This window comes from Penaeus monodon, chromosome 42, assembly GCF_015228065.2.
Source record: "Penaeus monodon isolate SGIC_2016 chromosome 42, NSTDA_Pmon_1, whole genome shotgun sequence".
Classification (NCBI taxonomy): domain Eukaryota; kingdom Metazoa; phylum Arthropoda; class Malacostraca; order Decapoda; family Penaeidae; genus Penaeus; species Penaeus monodon.
This window is the reverse complement of record NC_051427.1, coordinates 10,798,607-10,820,286: the sequence shown is the minus strand read 5'-3', so window position 1 is coordinate 10,820,286 and position 21,680 is coordinate 10,798,607. Positions and strand designations below refer to the sequence as shown.

General features: G+C 35.3%; 3 protein-coding genes and 3 pseudogenes across 3 annotated transcripts in view; all 6 read right to left on the bottom strand.

Annotated features, from left to right (window-relative positions):
* Nucleotides 1–3,466: 3,466 nt before the first annotated feature.
* Nucleotides 3,467–4,277, bottom strand: LOC119599137 (early nodulin-11-like). Its single transcript, XM_037948891.1, has 3 exons — nucleotides 4,167–4,277; nucleotides 3,877–4,026; nucleotides 3,467–3,775 (listed from the first exon to the last, which is right to left on the bottom strand). The coding sequence occupies exons 1-3, from the start codon at nucleotides 4,176–4,178 to the stop codon at nucleotides 3,467–3,469; spliced, it is 471 nt and encodes a 156-aa protein (XP_037804819.1). The 5' UTR covers nucleotides 4,179–4,277.
* A 1,639-nt stretch (nucleotides 4,278–5,916) lies between these two features.
* LOC119599403 lies at nucleotides 5,917–6,782 on the bottom strand (annotated as a pseudogene).
* Nucleotides 6,783–11,476: 4,694 nt separating this feature from the next.
* On the bottom strand, nucleotides 11,477–12,325 carry LOC119599425 (annotated as a pseudogene).
* Nucleotides 12,326–13,930: 1,605 nt separating this feature from the next.
* Nucleotides 13,931–14,760, bottom strand: LOC119599417 (annotated as a pseudogene).
* Nucleotides 14,761–17,797: 3,037 nt separating this feature from the next.
* On the bottom strand, nucleotides 17,798–19,526 carry LOC119599136 (pro-resilin-like). The gene is made up of 3 exons (XM_037948890.1): nucleotides 19,501–19,526; nucleotides 18,318–18,420; nucleotides 17,798–18,208 (listed from the first exon to the last, which is right to left on the bottom strand). The coding sequence occupies exons 1-3, from the start codon at nucleotides 19,524–19,526 to the stop codon at nucleotides 17,939–17,941; spliced, it is 399 nt and encodes a 132-aa protein (XP_037804818.1). The 3' UTR covers nucleotides 17,798–17,938.
* A 1,296-nt stretch (nucleotides 19,527–20,822) lies between these two features.
* LOC119599399 (cuticle protein 8-like) overlaps nucleotides 20,823–21,680 on the bottom strand; it is a 913-nt gene continuing 55 nt past the window's right edge. Inside the window, exons 1-3 of the mRNA XM_037949171.1 lie at nucleotides 21,622–21,680; nucleotides 21,349–21,483; nucleotides 20,823–21,235 (exon numbers count right to left, since the gene is read on the bottom strand). The exon at nucleotides 21,622–21,680 is cut by the window's right edge and continues 55 nt beyond it. Of these exons, the coding sequence (XP_037805099.1) occupies nucleotides 20,966–21,235; nucleotides 21,349–21,483; nucleotides 21,622–21,669 (453 nt within the window). The 5' untranslated portion in view covers nucleotides 21,670–21,680 and the 3' untranslated portion in view covers nucleotides 20,823–20,965. The remainder of the gene's footprint in view (nucleotides 21,236–21,348; nucleotides 21,484–21,621) is intronic.

The window sequence follows — 21,680 nt, the reverse complement described above, 5'->3', positions numbered from 1 at the left end:
GTCGACAGGTACATGAATGAATAACACTCCAAGCGTGTCTTCACACACAAAAAAATACTTAACGACTAAAAGAAAAATGATAATTCGAATACTATGGACTAATTTCACCGAATTTTCTATAAAGCTGCAACCATAGACCTACATGTATGACGGTGATGAAGATACAGAAAAATCATGCTATGTATGTTTCTTATGTAAACTAAACAGCAGATGCTCAACAATGCTGACTTGTGGAAAGACAAATATTTGTAGTATCTCATTACATATTATTAATAAAAACATGAGAAATATCAGAAGCAATTTATAAATTATGTATATGCACACGAACACACACAAGCATATATGCACACACACACACACACACACAATCACACGCATACACACACGCGAGTTTTCCTCCAGGTGTACAGATCGTGAATCAGTGACATGGAAAACCATTTCACCACAAATATTCAGCTTAGTCGGTTTACAAGACGAAGACACCATATGTGGTGAGGGTTCTGTAAACGTTGCCAATGCCTCTTACAGACGTCCATCCGGTAATGAAATGTACACTGTTTCATATTGAGTGCTTTATTTATATTATTATGAAGAGCCTTTATTACCTTCAACCAACTGACTTATTATTGTTATTGTTATTTTTATGACTATTATGATTATTATCATGATTATTAATGTGATTAATGCTATCATCAATAGATTTACTTCCTTTTGGCGACTTTATTATTTTGCCAAAGAAAGATATCGGAATGGTAGAAGATGAAAATATTAATAATATTATAATCATGTATCGTCAAGAAGGTGAGGCAAGGCACTTCTGCCCCCCCCCCCCTATTTCTAATAGTGAGAGCCGCGAGCATAAACAATTTCATGGGCTTTTTGAGGTCGTTTGAAATAGATTTTTCGACATGAAATATGCTAAGGGCAACATCAATTGATCTGCTTCAAAAGTGAAGCGTTCGAACTACCACTGCTATTAAAAAAAACAACTACTGCTATTAATGACGGTAATATTGTCATCAATAATGATAACAATAATATAAATATTATCAATAAAATTGACGATGAAGCCGATGATGGTGATTCTCGCACTGTAATGACGACAATATCATAATCAAATCATGCCTAAAGGCATTCAATAATATGCAAATTTCATATGCTACGATAATGTTTTACAATACTGGAGATGGTAATAAGAGGATCAGATGTAAATCTGAATGAGTTTTGTAGTGTTTTTTATGCAATTTTTTATAAATAAAAACTTGGGATAATATTTCAAATGACCTTTTTCTCATGTGAGATCCCTATGTTAGGAAATTCTGAAATTGTTTTTTTTTTTCTTTGGCTGCAACATCAATTCCGGTCACAATAAACAAACCTGATATTTGTCGGGTTATTTTATTATAGAAAGATTTAAAAAATTATTTTATAAAAATAAGTTTTTCACATTGTAATTTTGTCTTGTTTCTCTTATCTTATGTCTGTTTATTTTACAGTCCGTTCTTTCTCTGCATCCATAGGTGTATACTTTCATACACAAACACAAAAAACACAAACTGGACTTGCATATATATATATGGTCATAGAAATAGATTTATATACATGAACATACAAATATAAATATGTGCATATACAGTGTTGTAATAATGTAACTAAATGCACTGAACTCACGCAAGGATATGTTATAGCCTACATACAAACCACATATTTACATGCTTCATGCATACCGACACAAATACACGCAAAAATTTTTATTATAAATGTACTTTATATCTATTAATCATGAGATGGAATGAAACGCTCAAATGACGGGATCATTATTCCCCCCTTCCACATACACCATAAAAAAAAATAAATAAAATAAAATAAAATAAAAATAATAAAAATAGACTACCTAGTACAAAATATCTGGATTTTTCTGTACCGATTTCCCCTTAATTTCAAAATAGCCGTAACCAGAGACCTACATGATACGACGGTGATGCAGGTACATCCCATAACCTATTAGCAAAAATATCAAGAAAATATCAGAAGTAATTAATAGACTATGTACATGCACACACACACGCACACACACACACACACACACACACACACCTTTTTTGTCTCTTTCTTTTTTTTTTTTAGATGGTGAAGAAGAGTGTCAACCGTTTATATGGTGAAAAAAATCGGAAATCACTGATGTGTATGAACATTAAGGTAAGAAAACATGATGTGGAATCTGTAAACGTTTCCAGTACCCCCTACAACGTTCAGTTGCTCATGTCAATCTGCTTATGAAATGAGCCGTACTTAATATATCGTGTAATGAATTGAGTGTGTCTTATTCATACGATACGAATAACAATCACTATGAACCACACGTAAATCATTATCAGTATTATATTATTATGATAATGGTAATGATCGTAATAATAATGATGAAACAATAATAAAAAACTAGGTGAGAGTATTAAGAATACTGATATATATCGTCGGTGTAGGATGAAGAAAAGGCAGTTATGGGAGCACACATATACACGTGTGTGTGTATTCCCTGGGATATGAAAATATTGCTTCGAGTTTTCCTTCAGGTGAACTTTGGTTGGGAGGGTGGGTAAACTTTTCACGTAAATTGTTTACATGACGAGGAAACCATTATGTAGCGAGGTATCCGTAAACGTTTTCAGTCCCTTCATTTTAATAAATGGTGTAACGAACTGAGAGTGGCTTATCCATGCAACATGAAACATTGCATAGACAGCCAAATCCAGACAGCATCATTACTGTATCATTATACCCATTTCTGTATGCCCAATTTTTGTTTTTTCATTATTTTACAAAAAGAATGATACCGGAATGGTAGAAGAAAATATTAATCGTCGGTATAGACTGAGGCAAGGCATACACCACCCCCCTCTAAGCTTATTTCTAATAGTGACCGCCGCGAGCTTAAACATTTCATAGGCATTTTGAGGCCACATGGAATAGGTTGAGGATATATAGTATACTAAAGTTAACATTACTTGATCTGTTTCATCAGTGTAGCATTCAACTACAACTACCAATGATACGAGACACAATTACTAACAATAATGATGATAACAGTAATAGTAGTATTGACGATGAAGCTGGTAACAGTGGATGCTGACAAATAATATAATAAAACGATAACGGTTATGATAATATTGCTTTCCTGCAAGTTGCAACCTACTTCGTGTGCTCGGATAATGCTATACAATGTTGGAGATGATAAGAGGATCAAATGCAATTTTCTAATTTACTTTGAAGACAAAACGTTTTAGATAGAATTAAGAGAGGCTAACATTTATACGACGCCTTTTTATCCTTCTTTCGGGCAAAATAAGCAATACATAGATAACTTTTATATATTTTATTATAAAAAATATTTATGTAGTATCACATATTTAACCACCCATGCAGTTTTCATCTAGTTGTACATAGAATAGACATCAGATGTGAAAGTCTAGCAGATATCTGACTCTGAATGTACAGCCTTAGTACACGGGGTACTTAGGGGCAGCGTGGTAGGGAGCGGGCTTGTAGGTGGGCGTGTACTCGGGCGCGTTACTGGAGGCCTTCGCCCCCTTGACGTAGATGACTCAGCTACAAGACGTCGCCGTTGTCCCGTACTTGACGATCTGCTTGCGGCCGTCGGGGCGGTCGACGGTGTAGGTGCCTTCGGTCTTGTTAGCATCGGGGACTCGAGGTGACCGAAGTTGGCGCCGGAGTAACCGTCAGCGACACCGTAGTTGTAGTTGTACTTCGGTGGTACCTGATTAAAGATCATAACATTAAACCCAAATTCACATATATTTTCATAAGAACCTTTGGTAAACGACGTTAGACCACGTAACCATACCACAGATTACTTACGGTGGGGTATTCAGGCTCGTTGTAGTGGGCTGGCGCATGGTACACGGGTTCGGGAGCGTGGTACGTGGGTGCGGCGTAAACAGGTGGCAGATGGTGCACGGGAGCCTTATCGGCCAGAGCCACCACGGCCACACACGCTGCGAGGATCACCTGAAACAAAAGAATCCACTGATTTAAAGAAACTGAACTGGAAAATCAGATTCAGTAATCTAGCCACATTTTAAATTATGTACGCCATTGTCTCTTGTTCTCAGGCATATACAGAGGAAAGTAAAGAGGAGCGTGCGTACCTTGAGAGACATGGTTGATTTTTGATGGCGAGGAATTGTCTCAGCCGTTTATATAGTGGTCCACATCCTCTGCTAGGACGAGTTTAAGGTCACACACTTACCCTAGTGAGAGAAAGTCATTCAAGCATGCCTGTGTTAAGTTTGATGCTTGTAATTAATCAACTTATTTGTTATACTCACTGAAATGCGGTTATTAAATGTGAAACTGAAAAGTACAGAAAAATTAAATTTGAAACGTTTTAGAAAATAACTTCTTCACAGTCCCTTTTTTCTACGATCTCTTATGTGGTTATTTGTTTATTGTATTGTCCGTTTCCATCTGGCTACACACACACGTTGTTTTCATCAGGAGTAATTTATAGAGTACGCATATACGCACATACATACACAGACGCGCGCGCGCGCGCGGGCCCCCCCCCCCCCCCACACACGCACGCACACACCCACACAAACACACACACACCCACAAACAAACAAATGCATAAAGAAATATGTATGTGTTTTATCATTTGGGATTACCTGAGATATTAAAATATCGCTGCAGGTTTTCCATTAGGCGTAAAGAATCGGGAATCACAGACGTGAATAAACTTTTCTCCATAAATATTAAGGACCATAAGACGAGCAATCCAGGTATACGCAAAAGGTTTCTAGTACTTCCTGCAAATGTTCATATTGATCTAGGGATGAAATGTACACCGTTTAATATATAGTGCATTGAACTAAATGTTATTTGATTATACAACATGAATAGCTTTTAGTAAGATCAAGCAAAAGAGACATCATTATTGTTATTATTGTTATTATTGGTGTTGATGGTGGTGTTGCTACCATCATTATTAATATTATTGTTATTATTATCATTAATATTATTATTATTAGACGTATTATTATTATAATTATTATTTATATTATTAACATTATCATTGTTATTATTATTATTATTACTATCATCATCATCATTATTATTATCAATATTGCAGTTATCCACAGATCTACTCCTTTCCTATTGTCTATTTCATTATTTGCAAAAGAACGATATCGGAATCCCCCCCCCCAACGCCTTATTCTAATAATGAGCGTCGATAGCATATACAATTTCATAGGCGTTTTGAGGCCATATGGAATAGGTTTTGGTTATATAATATAGGTTAGCATTACTTGATCTGTTTTATCAGTGAAACGTTCAAACTACTACTAATACTAATAAAGATGCTACTACAAATACTAATGACATTGGTACCAGTATTACTATAAATGATATTAATAATAGAAAAACGTAACAATAATATTGACAATGAAGCTGGCAATGGTGAATGCTGACAAAGTGACAAAAATAATACCATAATAAAATGATGATAGCGGTTATAACAATACAATTTTCATGCTTTACAATATTGATGATAGGGATCAGAAAAGTTTTGAATGAATTTTGGGTTCTTCCCTAGACAAAATATACCAGATAAAAATTCTGGATTTGTTATATATATTAGATTATAATTAGATTATATATATATATATGATAATGAGGAAAATATGCATTTTGAATTGATTTTGGGTTACTTTCTAAACAAAATAAACCGGATCAAAAATCTGGATAATTTGTCACATTTTTTCTTAATTATTTTTAATACGACGGCTTTCTTCTTATTCTATCTTTTTTTTTCTTTTTGCTTTTTTTTTTTTTTCTTTGACTGCAGTGTCAGTTTCGGTGACAATAAATACATAAATATTTTCAGTATTTTATTATAAAAAAAATATTTAAGCAGTATCACATATTCGCCCATCCATGCAGTTTTTCATCTGAGTGTATTCTAAATGGACACAACAGATGCAAAAGTCTAGCAAAGATGTCTGACTCTGAAGGTACACCCTTAATACACAGGGTACTTGGGGGCAGCGTGGTAGGGAGCGGGCTTGTAGTGGCGCTTATACTCGGGCGGTACGAGCTCGCCTCGTAGATGACCTTCAGGCTACACAGACCCGTCGACATTGTCCACGTACTTGACGATCTGCTTGCGGCCGTCGGGGAGGTCGACGGTGTAGGTGCCTTCGGTCTTGTAGCCATCGCGGGACTCCGAGTGACCGAAGTTGGCGCCGGAGTAACCGTCAGCGACGCCATAGTTATAGTTGTACTTCGGAGGGACCTGATTACAGAGTATACATTAAACCCAAGTCAACAGAAATATAAGTATTTTCATAAGAATCTATGTTAGATGACGTTAGACCACGTAGCCATACCACAGATTACTTACGGTGGGGTACTCTGGCTCCTTGTAGTGAGCAGGGGCATGGTACACGGGTACGGGAGCGTGGTACGTGGGTGCGGCGTAAACAGGTGGCAGATGGTGCACGGGAGCTTTATCGGCCAAAGCCATCGCGGCCACACACGCTACGAGGATCACCTGAAACACAAATAATCCACTGATTCAGAGAAATCGAACTCCACATTTATGTTCATTATATGAACCACAACATAAGTTATATACACTGTTTTCTCTCTCATTTAATTACAGCTACAAAGGAGAATAAGGAAGAGCGTGCATACCTTGAGAGACATGACTGGTGTTTGATGGCGAGGAAGAGTCTCAGCCGTTTATATAGTGGTCCACATCCTCTGCTGGGATAAATTCAAGGTCACTCGCCTACGCTTTTGGGGGAGGGAAAGCAGTTCAAGCCATGCCTATATCAGATTTATCGCCGGTAAATGATATTTATATTTCTGTTTGTACTCACTGAACATAAACTATTAAATGTAAAACCGAAAAACGTATTGAAAAATAAATTCTTCATATTGCTTTTTTTCTTGTTCCTTTTATGTAGATATCTGTTTATCTTACAGTCTGTTTCCATCTGTCTCTACATCCATAGGTTAATGCAATCAATAACAAACACAAGAAACACAAACTGGGTGTAGGCGTATGCATATATATATGGTCATAGAAACAGATTACATACATGAACATGCAAAAAATAAATATACGCATATATGGTGCTCTAATAATGTAACTAAATATAATAAACTCACGCAATTAGATATGTTTTATAGAGGTATTTACAAGCACAGATTTATATATATATATATATATATATATATATATATATATATATATATATATATATATATACATACATACACGCAAAAGTTCTTAGAATGAAATTCATCTCTTAATCATGAAAATCATTATTATATTATTGTCGTTTTAATAATGATGATAATGATGATAAAAATAAAGAAAATAATAATCATTAGTATATTTGGTAGAAGATAAGGGTATTTATGTGTGTGTGCTTGTGTGTGTGCTTGCGAGTGAGTGTGTGTGTGTGTGTGTGTGTGTGTGTGTGTGTGTGGTGTGTGTGCGTGCGTGTGTATGTATGTGTGTGTGTGAGTTCCTTGGGACATGAAAATATCACTTCGTTTTCCTTCCGCCGTAAACTCTGGGAGTATGAATAAACTTTTCACCAAAACAAGATGAGGATACCAGTATGTGGCGAGGTATCTGTAAACTTTTCCAGTCCCTCCTACGAACGCTCAATTGGCCATGTGAATCCAGTGATGAAATGTACGTTATTTAATGAAGAGTGTAACAAACTGAGAGTTGCTTATTTATACATGAATAACATTTCGTACTATCAACCAAATCAGACATTATTATTATTATTATACAATAGGTTTATACATGTATGTCATAAAAATAGAAATACATACATGAATATATATAAATATACAATCACATACATTATATTCACGTAGTTGAATATGTTCAAATATCTGTTTATAAGTATAGATTTACATACGTACATGCATAGCATTTTTTATTGTGTATGTGTAAATGCCGTCTACTAATCATGCAATAAAAGTCGACAGGTACATGAATGAATAACACTCCAAGCGTGTCTTCACACACAAAAAAATACTTAACGACTAAAAGAAAAATGATAATTCGAATACTATGGACTAATTTCACCGAATTTTCTATAAAGCTGCAACCATAGACCTACATGTATGACGGTGATGAAGATACAGAAAAATCATGCTATGTATGTTTCTTATGTAAACTAAACAGCAGATGCTCAACAATGCTGACTTGTGGAAAGACAAATATTTGTAGTATCTCATTACATATTATTAATAAAAACATGAGAAATATCAGAAGCAATTCATAAATTATGTATATGCACACGAAACACACACAAGCATATATGCACACCACACACACACACACACAGAATCACACACACAATCACACGCATACACACACGCGAGTTTTCCTTCAGGTGTACAGATCGTGAATCAGTGACATGGAAAACCATTTCACCACAAATATTCAGCTTAGTCGGTTTACAAGACGAAGACACCATATGTGGTGAGGGTTCTGTAAACGTTGCCAATGCCTCTTACAGACGTCCATCCGGTAATGAAATGTACACTGTTTCATATTGAGTGCTTTATTTATATTATTATGAAGAGCCTTTATTACCTTCAACCAACTGACTTATTATTGTTATTGTTATTTTTATGACTATTATGATTATTATCATGATTATTAATGTGATTAATGCTATCATCAATAGATTTACTTCCTTTTGGCGACTTTATTATTTTGCCAAAGAAAGATATCGGAATGGTAGAAGATGAAAATATTAATAATATTATAATCATGTATCGTCAAGAAGGTGAGGCAAGGCACTTCTGCCCCCCCCCCCCTATTTCTAATAGTGAGAGCCGCGAGCATAAACAATTTCATGGGCTTTTTGAGGTCGTTTGAAATAGATTTTTCGACATGAAATATGCTAAGGGCAACATCAATTGATCTGCTTCAAAAGTGAAGCGTTCGAACTACCACTGCTATTAAAAAAAACAACTACTGCTATTAATGACGGTAATATTGTCATCAATAATGGATAAAATAATATAAAATATTATCCAATAGATGATGAAGCCGATGATGGTGATTCGGTTTCGCACTGTAATGACGACAATATCATAATCAAATCATGCCTAAAGGCATTCAATAATATGCAAATTTCATATGCTACGATAATGTTTTACAATACTGGAGATGGTAATAAGAGGATCAGATGTAAATCTGAATGAGTTTTGTAGTGTTTTTATGCAAGTTTTTATAAATAAAAACTTGGGATAATATTTCAAATGACCTTTTTTTCATGTGAGATCCCTATGTTAGGAAATTCTGAAATTGTTTTTTTTTTCTTTGGCTGCAACATCAATTCCGGTCACAATAAACAAAACCTGATATTTGTCGGGTTATTTTATTATAGAAATATTATAAAAAATATTATACAAATAAGTTCTTCACATTGTATTTTTTTCTTGCTTCTCTTATCTTATCGTCTGTTTATTTTACAGTCCGTTCTTTCTCTGCATCCATAGGTGTATACTTTCATACACAAACACAAAAAACACAAACTGGACTTGCATATATATATATGGTCATAGAAATAGATTTATATACATGAACATACAAATATAAATATGTGCATATACAGTGTTTATAATGTAACTAAATGCACTGAACTCACGCAATTGGATATGTTCATAGACCTACATACAAACACAGATTTACATGTATTCATGCATACCGACACAAATACACGCAAAATTTCTTATAATGTAATTTATATCTATTAATCATGAGATGGAAATGAACGCTCAAATGAGGGAATATTATCCCCCCTCCACATACACAAAAACAAATAAATAAATAAAATAAAATAAAATAAAAATAATAAAAATAGACTACCTAGTACAAAATATCTGGATTTTTCTGTACCGATTTCCCCTTAATTTCAAAATAGCCGTAACCAGAGACCTACATGATACGACGGTGATGCAGGTACATCCCATAACCTATTAGCAAAAATATCAAGAAAATATCTGAAGTAATTAATAGACTATGTACATGCACACACACACGCACGCACACACACACACACACACACACACACACACCTTTTTTGTCTCTTTCTTTTTTTTTTTTTAGATGGTGAAGAAGAGTGTCAACCGTTTATATGGTGAAAAAAATCGGAAATCACTGATGTGTATGAACATTAAGGTAAGAAAACATGATGTGGAATCTGTAAACGTTTCCAGTACCCCCTACAACGTTCAGTTGCTCATGTCAATCTGCTTATGAAATGTAATATATCGTGTAATGAATTGAGTGTGTCTTATTCATACGATACGAATAACAATCACTATGAACCACACGTAAATCATTATCAGTATTATATTATTATAATGCTAATGATCATAATAATAATGATGAAACAATAATAAAAAAAAACTAGGTGAGAGTATTAAGAATACTGATATATATCGTCGGTGTAGGATGAAGAAAAGGCAGTTATGGGAGCACACATATACACGTGTGTGTGTTTCCCTGAGATATGAAAATATTGCTTCAAGTTTTCCTTCAGGTGTAAACTCTGGTTGGGAAGGTGGGTAAACTTTTCACCGCAAATTGTTTACATGACGAGGAAACCATTATGTGGCGAGGTATCCGTAAACGTTTTCAGTCCCTTCATTTTAATAAATGGTGTAACGAACTGAGAGTGGCTTATCCATGCAACATGAATAACATTTCATACGATCAGCCAAATCAGACATCATCATTACTGTTATCATTATACCCATTTCTATTGCCAATTTCATTATTTTACCAAAGAATGATACCGGAATGGTAGAAGAAAATATTATATATCGTCGGTATAGACTGAGGCAAGGCATACACCACCCCCCTCTAAACTTATTTCTAATAGTGACCGCCGCGAGCTTAAACATTTCATAGGCATTTTGAGGCCACATGGAATAGGTTGAGGATATATAGTATACTAAAGTTAACATTACTTGATCTGTTTCATCAGTGTAGCATTCAACTACAACTACCAATGATAACGAGACACAATTACTAACAATAATGATGATAACAGTAATAGTAGTATTGACGATGAAGCTGGTAACAGTGGATGCTGACAAATAATATAATAAAACGATAACGGTTATGATAATATTGCTTTCCTGCAAGTTGCAACCTACTTCGTGTGCTCGGATAATGCTATACAATGTTGGAGATGATAAGAGGATCAAATGCAATTTCTAATTTACTTTGAAGACAAAACGTTTTAGATAGAATTAAGAGAGGCTAACATTTATACGACGCCTTTTTATCCTTCTTTCGGGCAAAATAAGCAATACATAGATAACTTTTATATTTTATTATAAAAAAGATTTAGTAGATCCCATATTTAACCACCATGCGTTTCATCTAGTTGTACATAGAAGATCAGATGTGAAAGTCTAGCAGATATCTGACTCTGAACGTACAGCCTTAGTACACGGGGTACTTAGGGGCAGCGTGGTAGGGAGCGGGCTTGTAGGTGGGTGTGTACTCGGGGTACTGAGCCTCGCCTTCGTAGATGACCTCAGCTACAAGACGTCGCCTGACGTGTCCCACGTACTTGACGATCTGCTTGCGGCCGTCGGGGAGGTCGACGGTGTAGGTGCCTTCGGTCTTGTAGCCATCGCGGGACTCCGAGTGACCGAAGTTGGCGCCGGAGTAACCGTCAGCGACACCGTAGTTGTAGTTGTACTTCGGTGGTACCTGATTAAAGATCATAACATTAAACCCAAATTCACATATATTTTATTAAAAATCTTTGTGTAAAACGACGTTTAGACCATGTAAAACCATACCACAGATTTACCCGGTGGGGGGATTCAGGCTCGTTGTAGTGGGCTGGAGGCATGGTACACGGGTTCGGGAGCGTGGTACGTGGGTGCGGCGTAAACAGGTGGCAGATGGTGCACGGGAGCCTTATCGGCCAGAGCCACCACGGCCACACACGCTGCGAGGATCACCTGAAACAAAAGAATCCAATGATTTAAAGAAAAACTGAACTGGAAAATCAGATTCAATAATCTAGCCACATTTTAAATTATGTACGCCATTGTCTCTTGTTCTCAGGCATATACAGAGGAAAGTAAAGAGGAGCGTGCGTACCTTGAGAGACATGGCTGATGTTTGATGGCGAGGAATTGTCTCAGCCGTTTATATAGTGGTCCACATCCTCTGCTAGGACGAGTTTAAGGTCACACACTTACCCTAGTGAGAGAAAGTCATTCAAGCCATGCCTATGTTAAGTTTGATGCTTGTAATTAATCAACTTATTTGTTATACTTACTGAAATGCGGTTATTGAATGTAAAACTGAAAAGTACAGAAAAATTAAATTTGAAACGTTTAGAACATAACTTCTCACAGTCCCCTTTTTTACGATCTCTATGTTGGTTATTTGTGTTATTGTATGTCCGTTTCCATACTGTGTAATACACACACGTTGTTTTCATCAGGAGTAATTTATTAGAGTACGCATATACACACATACATACACAGACGCACGCGCGTGCGCGTACCACGCCCCCCCCACACACACACACGCACGCACACACCCACACAAACACACACACACACACAAACAAACAAATGCATAAAGAAATATGTATGTGTTTTATCATTTGGGATTACCTGAGATATTAAAATATCGCTGCAGGTTTTCCATTAGGCGTAAAGATCGGGAATCACAGACGTGAATAAACTTTTCTCCATAAATATTAAGGACCATAAGACGAGCAATCCAGGTATATGCAAAAGGTTTCTAGTACTTCCTGCAAATGTTCAGATGTTCATATTGATCTAGGGATGAAATGTACACCGTTTAATATATAGTGCATTGAACTAAATGTTATTTGATTATACAACATGAATAGCTTTTAGTAAGATCAAGCAAAAGAGACATCATTATTGTTATTATTGTTATTATTGGTGTTGATGGTGGTGTTGCTACCATCATTATTAATATTATTGTTATTATTATCATTAATATTATTATTATTAGACGTATTATTATTATAATTATTATTTATATTATTAACATTATCATTGTTATTATTATTATTATTACTATCATCATCATCATTATTATTATCAATATTGCAGTTATCCACAGATCTACTCCTTTCCTATTGTCTATTTCATTATTTGCCAAAAGAACGATATCGGAATCCCCCCCCCCCCCCAACGCCTTATTCTAATAATGAGCGTCGATAGCATATACAATTTCATAGGCGTTGAGGCCATATGGAACAGGTTTTGGTTATATAGTATAGGTTAACATCTGTTTTATCAGTGAAACGTTCAAACTACTACTGCTAAAATAAGATGTACACAAATACTAATGACAATGGTACCAGTATTACTATAAATGATATAATAATAGAAAACGTAACAATAATATTGACAATGAAGCTGGCAATGGTGAATGCTGACAAAGTGATAAAAATAATACCATAATAAAATGTGATAGCGGTTATAATAATACAATTTTCAAGCTTTACAATATTGATGATAGGGATCAGAAAAGTTTTGAATGAATTTTGGGTTCTTTCCTAGACAAAATATACCAGATAAAAATTCTGGATTTGTTATATATATATATATATATATATATATATATATATATATATATATATAATAATGATAATGAGGAAAATATGCATTTTGAATTGATTTTGGGTTACTTTCTAAACAAAATCAACCGGATCAAAAATCTGGATAATTTGTCACATTTTTTCTTAATTATTTTTAATACGACGGCTTTCTTCTTATTCTATCTTTTTTTTCTTTGCTTTTTTTTCTTTTTCTTTGACTGCAGTGTCAGTTTCGGTGACAATAAATACATAAATATTTTCAGTATTTTATTATAAAAAAATATTTAAGCAGTATCACATATTCGCCCATCCATGTAGTTTTTCATCTGAGTGTATTCTAAATGGACACAACAGATGCAAAAGTCTAGCAAAGATGTCTGACTCTGAAGGTACACCCTTAATACACAGGGTACTTGGGGGCAGCGTGGTAGGGAGCGGGCTTGTAGGTGGGCTTGTACTCGGGGTACTGAGCCTCGCCCTCGTAGATGACCTCAGCTACAAGGGACGCGCGTTGCTCCACGTACTTGACGATCTGCCTTGCGCCGTCGGGCGGAGGTCGACGCTGTAGGTGCCTTCGGTCTTGTAGCCATCGCGGGACTCCGAGTGGCCGAAGTTGGCGCCGGAGTAACCGTCAGCGACGCCACCGTAGTTATAGTTGTACTTCGGAGGGACCTGATTACAGAATATGACATTAAATCCAAGTCAACAAAAATAGAAGTATTTTCATAGGAATCTTTGTTAGATGACGTTAGACTACGTAACCATACCACAGATTACTTACGGTGGGGTACTCTGGCTCCTTGTAGTGAGCAGGGGCATGGTACACGGGCTCGGGAGCGTGGTACGTGGGTGCGGCGTAAAACATGCGGGCGATGGTGCGAGGAAGGCTTTACGGCAAAGCCATCGCGGCCACACACGCTACGAGGATCACCTGAAACACAAATACTCCACTGATTCAGAGAAATCGAACTCGACATTTATGTTCACTATATGAACCACAACATAAGTTATATACGCTGTTTTCTCTCATTTAATTACAGCTACAAAGGAGAATAAGGAAGAGCGTGCATACCTTGAGAGACATGGCTGGTGTTTGATGGCGAGGAAGTGTCTCAGCCGTTTATATAGTGGTCCACATCCTCTGCTGGAACAAATTCAAGGTTAGTCGCCTACGCTTGTGAGAGAAAGCAGTTTAATGCATGCCTATGTCAGTTTATCGCCGGTAAGGAACCAATATATTTTCGTTTATACTCACTGAACACAAACTATCAAATGTAAAGCTGAAAGACATTGAAAATAAAATTTTCACATTGCCTTTTTTCTTGTTTCTCTTATCTAGGTATCTGTTTATCTTACAGTTAGTTTCCATTTCTCTACATCCAGAGGTGTATGCTTTCATACACAAGCACAATAAACACGGACACGACATCGGCGCATGCATATATATGGCCATAGAAATAGAGTTACATAAATGATCATACAAAATAAATATATACATATCATTATTGTTATTATCATCATCATCATCATTATTATTATTATTATTATTATTATTATTATTATTATTATTATTATTATTACTATTATTACTGATACTACTACTACTACCATTATTATCATTATTATTATTACTTTTATGACATTTGTTCTAAATTAAAATCATCATCATGATAATGATGATAATGAAGATGAAAATGATGGTGATGATGATTATCATTTTTATAATCATTATAATTAATTTATTTTTATTATAAATAATATTATATTTTCTATTAGTTCATCCTTGTTACGATCATTACTATTATAATCAATATCATTTTCATCATTATATATATATTTTTTGTCGTTATAAACGTTATTGGTATCAGCAGTGTTATGATTATTATTGTTGTTATTATTGTCATTATTATAATTATTATTATAGTTGTTGTTAATATTACATGTATCATTTGTACTATTATTATTAATTTTATTATTACTATCATTATCATTATTATTATCATTATTATTATTGTCATTATTATAATAATTATAATAATAAATACACTAAACTCACGCAATTAGATATGTTCATTGAGCTACTTACAAGCATAAATTTACTTGTATACATATATAGCTACAAAAATACAAGCAAAGTTTCTTCTAATGTAATTTATATCTATTAATCATGAGATGAAAATTAACGCTCAAATACGGGCATATTTAATGCCCACCCCCTTAAAAAGACTACCTGGTATAAAATATCTGGATTTTTCTGTGCCGATTTCATCTATATCTCAATATAGCCGTAACCATAGACCTACATGATACGATGGTGATATCAAAAAAATATCAAGAGTAATTTATAGGCTATGTAAATGCACACACACACACACACACACACACACACACACACACACACACAAACACACACACACACACTCACACAAACACACACACACACACACTTTTTTTCCTTCTTTTTTAAAGATGGCGAAGAAGTTTTGCCAATCGTTTATATAGTGAAAAAATCGAGAATCACTGATGTGCATAAAAATTAAGACGAGAAAACGTGGTGTGGTATCTGTAAACGTTTCCCGTACCCCCTACGACGTTCAGTTGCTCATGCCAATCTGCTGATGAAATGAGCCATACTTAATATATCGTGTGTATTGAGTCTTATTCATACAATATGAATAACACTCAGTATCAACGACATGTGACTTAGTATTATTATTATATTATTGTTGTTATAATAATAATGATGACAATAATAATGAAAAAAGTATATTACCATTAGTAGGATTAGTAGATTAGTGAAGTTATTAAGGAAATCGTCGGTGTAGGGTGAGGAAAGGCATTTATGGGAGCACACACATACACATGTGTGTGTGTGTGTGTGTGTGTTCCTTGGGACATGAAAATATTGCTTAAAGTTTTCATTCAGGTGTTAGGAAGGTGGATAAACTTTCACCACAACTTTTTTTCTTATAAGACGAGGACACCATTATGTAAACTTTTCCAGTCGCTCCTTTGGATCCAGTGATGAAATCTGCACTAATAAATAGTGTAACGAACTGAGACTGGCTTTTCATGCAACATGAATAACATTTCGTAAAATCAACGAAATCAAACATTATTATTATTATCATTATTCTTGTTTCTGTTGCTGGTTTCCTTATTTTGCCAAAAAATGACACCGGAATGGTAAAAGAAAACAAAGAGAACTAAGAACATTAATATTATATATCGTCGATATAGACTGAGGCAAGGCATGCCCCCCACCCCTTCTACGCTTATTTCTAATAATGACCGCCGCGAGCTCAAACATTTCATAGGCATTTTGAGGCCACATGGCATAGGTTTTGGGATATATAGTATACTAAGGTTAACATTACTCAATCTGTTTTATTAGTAAAACATTTAAATTCTACAATAAAGATACTACTTCAACTACTAATGATAACGATACACTACTACTATAAATAATGATGACAACAACAGTAATAATATTGAACATGAAGCTGATGGTGGATACTGACAAAGTAAAAACGACAATGTGATAAAACGATAACGGTTATGGTAATATTGTTTTCATGCAAGTTGGAACCTACTTCATGTACTCGGATAATGCTATACAACGTTGGAGATGATAAGAGGATCAAATGCAATTCGTAATGTGTTTTGAAGCGTTTTCCAGACATAACGCTCATGTTAATCCGGTGATGAAATGTTTAATATTTGCGTATTGATTTTAATGTGCTTTTTTAAAAGATATGAATAGTATGTAGTACAATGATAAATGGGACGTTACATTTTTAATTATTACTTCTACTGCTATTAATAATGAAAATAACAGAACTAATGATACTGAGGATGAGACTGATAATGGTGAAGCTGTTAAAGTAACGATAATAATACCATATTACGAATGATGATAATGATTATGACTTTGTAGCCTTAATAGCCTCAAAAGGCCTAGCTTCTTCATGTGCTAGAGTAATATGTTGCAACACAAGAAATCACAAAGATAGGATCAAATACAGTTATGAAAGAGCCATTTTTTGTTTGAAGTTATTCTGATGACTATTTTTTTTCTTTAATTGCTGCTTAAATATTGGTTACAATAAACAGTGTATAAATTATTTTCAGTGTATTTTATTATAAAAATATTTAACCAGGGTCACATATTCGGTCATCCATGCAGTTTTCACCTGAACGTATTGAAAATAGACACAGCAGATACAAAAGGCTAGCAAAGATGTATGAATGAAGGTACAGCCTTAGTACACGGGGTACTTGGGGGCAGCGTGGTAGGGAGCGGGCTTGTACGTGGGCTTGTACTCGGGGTACTGAGCCTCGCCCTCGTAGATGACCTCAGCTACAAGACCGTCGCCGTTGTCCACGTACTTGACGATCTGCTTGCGGCCGTCGGGGAGGTCGACGCTGTAGGTGCCTTCGGTCTTGTATCCGTCGCGGGACTCCGAGTGACCGAAGTTGGCGCCGGAGTAACCGTCAGCGACGCCGTAGTTATAGTTGTACTTCGGATGGGCCTGATTACAGAGTATAACATTAAACCCAAGTTGACAAAAACAGAAATATTTTCAAAAGAACCCTTGTTAGACGATTGTAGACCGCATAACCATACCGTAAACTACTTACAGTGGGGTATTCGGCTCGTTGTAGTGAGCAGGGGCATGGTACACGGGTTCGGGAGCGTGGTACGTGGGTGCGGCGTAAACAGGTGGCAGATGGTGCACGGGAGCTTTATCGGCCAAAGCCATCGCGGCCACACACGCTACGAGGATCACCTGAAACACAAATACTCCACTGATTCAGAGAAATCGAACTGGAAAATTATGTTCAATATATCAGCCGCAATTAAAAGTATACACGTTGTCTTCTCTCGTTCTTTTGCAGCTGTGGATCGGAGTAATGAGAAGCGAGCGTACCTTGAGAGACATGACTGGCGTTTGATGGCGAGGAAGTGTCTCAGCCGTTTATATAGTGGTCCACATCCTCTGCTGGGACGAGTTCAAGGTCACTTGCCTACGCTTTTGAGGGAAAGCAGTTCAAGCCATGCCTATATCAGATTTGTAAATAATCAATATATTTTCGTTTGTACTCACTGAACATAAGATATTAAGTGTAAAACTGAAAAACATTCTAGTTTTACGTTTATCTTATTGTTCATTTCTGTCTGGTTATACATCTGTAGATCCATGCATTCATAAACAATCACAATAAACATATAGTAGGCTTATACATATATATGGTCATGAAAGTCAGTTTACATATATGAACATATATAAATATGTATATATATATATATATATATATATATATATATATATATATACATATAATATATATATATATATATATATATATATATATATATATATATGTATATATATATATATTCATATATAGATTCCCACACACACGCACGCACGCACACATATGGTACAGTAATATTATAATCATATACACTACACTCACGTAATAAGATATATTCAAATAGCTAGTTAAAGGAATAGATTTGCATAATATACATATATGCATGCAACATTTCTTAATATATAATTGATATCTAATAATCATGAATTGAAAATCGACAGCCGCCAAGTGTGACCCGCCTTCCTACAGAAAAAAATGTAATGAGTAAAAAGACAACTTCACGTAAATCTCAATATAGCTGTAACGAAAGACATGCATGACGGTCATGAAATTCAGAAAGAAAAAAAAAATAATGACTGCAATTAACTGATACTGAACATCTCTGCAAAATCATAATATGTGTTTCTTATATAAATGAAACAACGAATTTGTCAAGATTGCTCACTTGTACGACAGGAAAACTTGTTGCATCCCGTAACCTATTAGAATCTCTTTAGTTTATAAATTATGTATATGCACCCACAAGAAAGAGAAAAAAGGAAGAAAAAAAAGTGTATCATATATCACTACCGATTCCCTGGGATATGGAAATTTCGCTTCAAGTTTTCCTTTAGACGTAAATATCGAGGGAATCACAGGTGTGAGTAGACTTTTCACCGCAAATATATTATGTCTTATGAGACGAAGAAACCATTACGTGGTGTGTGATCTGTAAACGTTTCCTGTTCCTCCTACAAACGTTCAGGTCCTCATGTTAATCGTGTGAAACAATGTATACCGTTTAATATAGTATATTGAATGTAGAGTGCTTTGTTTATACGATATGAATTGTATTTTGTAGGATCACCCAAATCAGACATTGTTGTTAGTATTATCATTATTATTACTATTTCTATTATTATTATTATTATCAATATTGTTATTATTATTATTATTATTATTATTATTATTTTATTATTATTATTATTATTATTATTATTATTATTATTATTATCATTATCATTTCATTATCATTATCATCATTATCATTATCATTATCATTATCATTATCATTATTATTATTATTGTTATTGTTATTGTTATTGTTATCATCATCATCATCAATATATTTACTTAGTTCCAATTGCCGTCTTCATTATTTTGCTCAAAAATAAAGATACCGGAATGGTAAATGAGGGAACTAAGAACATGATTATCATATAACGTTAGTATAGGATGAGGCAAGGCATTTCTTAGAGGCCCCCCCTTTTCTTGTTCTAACATTGAGCGCCGTAAACATAAACAATTTCGTAGTTATGAGGCTGTATGAAATAAGTTTTGGATATAGTATACAAAAGGTCGATATTGTTTAATCTGCCTAATCAATTAGTCGTTCAAACTACTACGAATAGTAAGAATGATACGACTACTGCTACTACTATTGATAATGAAAATAACAGTAATAACAATGGCACTGAAGATGAAACTAATGGTGATGTAAAAGTAACCATAATAATGCCATAATGCGAATGATGGTGAGGGCTATGATTTTGCAACCCTAACATCTTCAAAATACCCTACCTACTTCATGTGCTACAATAGTGTGTTGCAAATTAGGATCAAATACAGTTATGAATGAGTTTTGAAGTGTTTCTGAGATGAAACGTTTTAAGATATAAATTCTGGATTATCTTTTCAGTGAATATGATTTCTATTTTGTTTTTTATTATTCTGATAATTTTATTCTCTGATTGCAGCTTCAATATTGGTCACAATAAATAATGTATAATATATTTTCAGCATATTTTATTATAAAAATATTTAAGCAGTATCACATATGCGCACATCCATGCAGTTTTTCCATCTGAGTATGCAAAATGGACACTAATGATGCAAAAGTCTAACACAGATGTATGACTCTAAAGACAACCTTAGTACACAGGGTACTTGGGGGCAGCGTGGTAGGGAGCGGGCTTGTAGGTGGGCTTGTACTCGGGGTATTGAGCCTCGCCCTCGTAAGTAACCTCAGCTACAAGACCGTCGCCGTTGTCCACGTACTTGACGATCTGCTTGCGGCCGTCGGGGAGGTCGACGGTGTAGCTGCCCTCGGTCTTGTAGCCGTCGCGGGACTCCGAGGCGGCGAAGTTTGCGCCGGAGTAGCTGTCGGCGACGCCGTAGTTGTAGTTGTACTTCGGGGCGACCTGATAAAAAAGTATAGCATTAAACCCAAATCATATACGTATTTTCACAAGGACCTTTGTTAAATGGCAATAAACCAGAGATAAGATGGGTGAGTATGCAATAAGTTACTTACGGCGGGGTACTCTGGTTCCTTATAGTGAGCAGGGGCATGGTACACGGGTTCGGGAGCGTGGTACGTGGGCGCGGAGTAAACAGGTGGCAGATGGTCAGCCAGAGCCACCGCGGCCACACACGCTACGAGGATCACCTGAAATATGACACAAATAGTCCACTTAATGAAAGGAATCGAATTCGAAAATCATATTCACTATTTTAGCAATAATAAACATTATACACGTTTTGGATTTTTTCTCTTGAAGACAGAGGTGAGTAAGGAGGAGCTTACCTTGAGAGACATGACTGACGTTTGATGGCGAGGAAGTGTCTCAGCCATTTATATAGTGG